Source organism: Sus scrofa, chromosome 6 (assembly GCF_054392235.1).
Source record: "Sus scrofa isolate SSC_HxYL_T2T_F1_AM1 chromosome 6, Sscrofa_HxYL_maternal_Yorkshire_Landrace_v2.0, whole genome shotgun sequence".
Lineage (NCBI taxonomy): Eukaryota > Metazoa > Chordata > Mammalia > Artiodactyla > Suidae > Sus > Sus scrofa.
In genome coordinates, this window is record NC_139388.1 from 83,241,627 (window position 1) to 83,246,967 (window position 5,341).

General features: G+C 61.0%; 1 protein-coding gene across 1 annotated transcript; it reads left to right on the plus strand.

Moving 5' to 3' along the window:
* Window positions 1-2,307: 2,307 nt before the first annotated feature.
* On the plus strand, window positions 2,308-4,846 carry FAM43B (family with sequence similarity 43 member B). The gene has a single exon (XM_003356177.5). It carries the CDS (start codon window positions 2,778-2,780, stop codon window positions 3,762-3,764), a length of 987 nt encoding a protein of 328 aa, XP_003356225.3. The 5' UTR covers window positions 2,308-2,777; the 3' UTR covers window positions 3,765-4,846.
* The last annotated feature ends 495 nt before the right edge of the window (window positions 4,847-5,341 follow it).

Below are 5,341 nucleotides of genomic sequence, written 5' to 3' on the forward strand. Positions count from 1 at the left end.
GGAGTTCCTGTGTCATTATATGTTAACTCTAGCAACCCCAGGAGGCTATGCCTTCAAAAAGCTTGGAGGGGTTGGAGTTCCTGTGGTGGTGCAGTGGTTAACAAATCCGACTAGGAACCATGGGGTTGCAGGTTCAGTCCCCGGCCTTGCTCAGTGGGTTAAGGATCTGGCGTTGCCATGGGCTGTGGTGTAGGTTGCAGACGCGGCTCGGATCCCGCGTTGCTGTGCCTGTGGTGTAGGCTGGCAGCTGCAGCTCCGATTCGACCCCTAGCCTGGGAACCTCCATATGCCACGGGAGCGGCCCAAGAAATAGCAAAAAAAAAAAAAAAAAAAAAAAAAGCTTGGCGGGGTCTCAGCCTTGTAAGTTGAGACTGGCAGCTTCTACTGCCTCCTGAAGGTTGTGGGGTGGAGGACCCAAGGCTGTGAGGTCCAGAGGGCTGATCATTGTACCTCTAGAGCCTGGTCTGTCCTGGAGAAGTGAGGCCATAGCTATGAGGTGGGGAGACGGTGGGGAGACTTCCATGTCCTTCTTGAGTGTTTTTTCATTTTTGTTTTTACCACAAGCATTGTGTTACTTTTGTAATCAGCAACAAGAAAAAAGAACTTTCCATGTTGTAATGAGGCTGCCATGGAGGCCCCCTCCAAAGCTAAGATCCTGCAATGCTAAGTAATGTCCTGCTCTGTATTTGCATGTCTTTTTTTGTTTGTTTTGCTTTTTAGGGCTGCACCTGTGGCATAAAGAAATTCCCAGGCTAGGGGTCGAATAGGAGCTGCAGCTGCCGGTCTAGGCCACAGCCCCAGCACCATTGGATTCCAGCCACATCTGTGAACTATGCGGAAGCTTGTGGCAATGCTGGATCCATAACCCTCTGATCAAGGCCAGGGATCAAACCCGCATCCTCACAGACACTATGTCAGGTTTGTAACCCACTAGGCCACAACAGGAACTCCCATGCATATCATTTTAGGAGCACTCAGTAATGTAGCTTTGTGGGGGGTTTTGCTTTTATTCCCCCCAAGGATTCTGAGCCCAGTTGGCTGGCCGAGGATGAATGTTGCCCGGCTGTGGGACATATCATTTTCCCACTGTCCCCACTCTGGGAGGTCACCTGGTTTGGCCTGGCCTAGCCCAAGCCTCTGGGCTCATTCCTGATCTGGAAGGCTCCCCAGATGACCTCTTCTGAAGCCAAGAAGAGGGTTTGGGGGTTGCCTCTGTGGGAGCCTCCTGGGCCCCCATCAGAGCGGTCCTGGGATTCTAGGGAGCTTATGGTTTAATAAACCCTGAAAGGGGGGAAGTGTCCCCCCACCCAGGGACAACTGTCTCTTTCCCAGGACACTAGAACCCCCCCTTGTAAGAGCCCCCACTAATGGGTCTCAGGGGAGGATGGAAAATGCCCCATGATCCATATGCCCTGAACAGGAATACGATAGACCCACCGAAGAGTGAGGACCCTCTTGTAGGTGACCCAAGTCTGAGTGGAGCCCTAGTTCCAACTCTATCAGCCCTGAGATCTTGGGCAAGTCACTTAACTGAGCCTGGGCTGTCCTGAGATGAGGAGATAATGAATGCAAAACCCAAGAGTTGGTGGTGACCCGGAGTTCACACACTGGAGTGGTATGGCTTTAATCCTGGGAGAGTCCAGAGGCTGCCCTTCGGGCCAAAGGAGCTTTTGATCTGCAATTCCCGCAGACCCAGGATGGCTCTGGAAGGTTCCCCACCCTCACAGAGTACCCTCCCGGCTTCCGTCCAGGCCAGGGGGACTTCCAGCCGCTGGAGACTTGACTGGTCTCCCAGCTCAGGCGCAGCCGCCTGGCCCACGACCTTGGGAGAACCTGGGAGAAAGCTTCACCAAGCGACAGTACTTTTCCACTGCACTGCTCGGCCACCTCAGCTGGCTTTCTGCTGTGCAGACAGGAGGTAAAGCGAGCCAGGCTAGCCCCATCAGGAACCCACCCAAACTCACTCTCAGAGATGGGGGTGGGGACGTGCTTTGGGTGAGGGGCAGTAGGAATCCTAGAAAGAGAGGAGGGGGATACCGAACGCCCCAAGAGATGCTCAGAGACCACCCTTGAGACCTGAGAAGTCTGCATTGGCAAAGCCCCCCGGTACATTTCAGGCTGTTCCTACTCGTTAACCTCCCGCTCCACCCCTTCCCCTCCGACAATAACGATTAAACCCGATCCACCGCGCCTGTGCTGGGTCTCGGGTGAAGAGCAGTGCTAGCCTGCGCGGGGGAGGAGAGAGAGAAGGGCGAGAGGAGGGGACAAGAGAGCTAGCGGTCCCGCCCGGTGATGTAGGCAGCCCGGGGAGGTGGAGCCGCGACGCCTGAAGGAGTTCCCACCGCAGTCGCGCTCTCGGTCTACCCCTCCGAGCAGTCAGCCGCCAGCCCCGGCTCTGGCGACCTCCCTGCCGCGGCGATCTGGGCGGCGGGACCCTCGGGATCCCCCCTAGTCGGGCCTGAGGGGCGCCTCCACCCCGCCCAGACCCTGCCCCTCCTTGCTTCCCGGACGGCTGGAGCGACTCGCGGGGGAAGCTGTTCCCGGACGCTCGGCCGCCGCCAGGGCATCTCGGCTGCCAGCCCGGCTGGGCACCGGGCATCTGCGAAGCTAACTAGCCTTGTCTGGCACTGGGCATCTCCGGGCACCGACTGTCTCCAGCGTCCCCTGCTTCCCGCAAGCCCGAGGCCGCTGGCTTCTGCGCTCCTTCCCCTCCCCCGGCCGCTGGGCAGCACGCCGGTGAGCTCCCGGCGCCCCCAGCCCCTCCGGCCACCGCCGCGATGCTGCCCTGGAGACGTAACAAATTCGTGCTGGTGGAGGACGAGGCCAAGTGCAAGGCAAAGAGCCTGAGCCCGGGGCTCGCCTACACGTCGCTGCTCTCCAGCTTCCTGCGCTCCTGCCCGGACCTGCTGCCCGACTGGCCGCTGGAACGACTGGGCCGCGTGTTCCGCAGCCGGCGCCAGAAAGTGGAGCTCAACAGGGAGGACCCGACCTACACCGTGTGGTACCTAGGCAACGCCGTCACCCTGCACGCTAAGGGCGACGGCTGCACCGACGACGCCGTGGGCAAGATCTGGGCGCGCTGTGGGCCGGGCGGGGGCACCAAGATGAAGCTGACGCTGGGGCCGCACGGCATCCGCATGCAGCCGTGCGAGCGCGGCGGCTCGGGGGGCTCCGGGAGCCGCAGGCCGGCGCACGCCTACCTGCTGCCGCGCATCACCTACTGCACCGCGGACGGGCGCCACCCGCGCGTCTTCGCCTGGGTCTACCGCCACCAGGCGCGCCACAAGGCCGTGGTGCTGCGCTGCCACGCCGTGCTGCTGGCGCGGGCGCACAAGGCGCGCGCCCTGGCCCGCCTGCTCCGCCAGACCGCGCTGGCGGCCTTCAGCGACTTCAAGCGCCTGCAGCGCCAGAGCGACGCGCGCCACGTGCGCCAGCAGCACCTCCGCGCGGGGGGCGCCGCCGCCTCCGTACCCCGCGCCCCGCTGCGCCGACTGCTCAACGCCAAGTGCGCCTACCGGCCGCCGCCCGCCGAGCGCGGCCGCGGGGCGCCGCGCCTCAGCAGCATCCAGGAGGAGGACGAGGACCAGGACGAGGAGGCGGAGGAGCGCGAGGAAGGAGCCTCCCAGTGCGAGAGGCCGGAGGTGCTCAGCTTGGCCCGGGAGCTGAGGACGTGCAGCCTTCGAGGCGCCCCGGCGCCCCCGCCGGCCTCGCAGCCCCGCCGCTGGAAGGCCGGCCCCCGGGAGCGGGCGGGCCAGGCGCGCTGAGAGCCCAGGGGACAGGACTCGCGGCCCCAGACCCGGCCAGCCTGACTTACAGCCTCCAACCCCGGCCCTGCCTGCTATGGCTCCCCCTGGTCCCCGAGCCCTTGCCTCCCCCGTGGTCTCTGTCGTTGTCCGCCCCGTGCCTCGTCCTGGCTCAGGGTGACGCCTGATATGCCCTTGAGTACTGGGGGACGAGATGGGGGGAGCAAGCAGTATTTTGTGTACACCTCCGCCCCCACTCGAGTCTCCCGGCGCCCTTCCTTATGGAATTGCCCCCCTACGCTTTACACCAAGTCTCTTTGCCCATAAACCACGCCTTCCTTACCAAAACATCTACTCCAGAGAAGGGAGGAGACGTTTCCAGAAATCCAGAAGCCTGGCCTTGAATCTTGGCCAGGTGGCAGCAGCAGTCCTGCCGTTGGCCAGGCTAGCTGTCCTTCCAGGGATGAGACCAACCCTGGGGAGGCATTCCTGTAGGGGGAAGAGTAGTACCCTGGAGAATTGAGGCTGGGCCCAAAGTGGTTACCGAGTCAGCTGCCATATACACAAAGGAAGAATTCTCAGGCCCTATGCCTGGCCTCTCTATCCCTTGGAGGACTTCTGAGACTCCACTGCTCTGCCTCTGGAGATGACCCTGGATGGTCCTACCAACAGCAGGCTAGGCCAGGGAACAGCTCTCTGCCCCAGGCAGCTGCCCAAGCCTGTGCCCTGGCACCTGGCACTCCCACAGGACTCCTCACCCGCTCCATCCTTCTGCATACAGATGTGTGTGCTTTCCTGCTAGGTGTCCCATAACCAGGACCAAGACAGGGCCTCCAGCAGAGGTAAGGAGAACCTCTGGCAGGTGCTTGAGGACACTGACTACCCAGAAAATGGACACAGGAGGGAAGCCTCCGTGTGGAGGCTTGTCAATGCAGGAGAGTCCTGACAGCAGCGGGATTCTCATGGCAGGAGAGGGCAGAAGGGTGCGGTCACCGGACAGAGGGAGCAGGCTCCTGCCCACGTGTCTCAGCAAGGCTGCTAAAAGCCCAAAGATCTTTGTGTCACCAAATGATCATTGTAAATAAAGTGTTCCTGCTTTTTCAGCCTGTCACCACTCCTGTGTTGTGTTCGATGCTGGGTCTGCTGGGGTGAGAAAATGATCATCAGAACCCTAAAAGGCAGGAGAAGACCCCAGGAAGGTCCCCTTGAGCAGCTGGAGCCAACTCTGGGGATTGGGGGGAGGGGCCACTGCCAGGAAGCTGTCCCCTTCATGTCCGGGAAAGGAGACAGTAGCAGGTGCCTCGCCTGCAAATCACATATGCCAAGCCTTGGAGGGGTGTCAGCTGTCTGTCTCAGCCTCGCAGAATGTCTGTCTGCCTGGACACTCAAACACAAGTGGCTCTGGGACACTTGGCAGGGAGGGGGCACTGGGCTGGGGCCTTCTTATCAGCCATGTGTCTTTGAGAAGATCCGTGTGTTTGTCAAAGCAGGTGGGATATGCCAGGTCTCCTCGGGGATGAAAAGGAGAGGGATGGTTTGAGGAACTGCTGCAGTCTCTCCAGACTTGTGACAGCATGAGTCCTGAGCCTGGATATCTT

Excerpts from the sequence above, each read along its gene's own strand:
- FAM43B (XM_003356177.5), top strand. The coding sequence starts at position 2,778 with ATGCTGCCCTGGAGACGTAACAAATTCGTGCTGGTGGAGGACGAGGCC.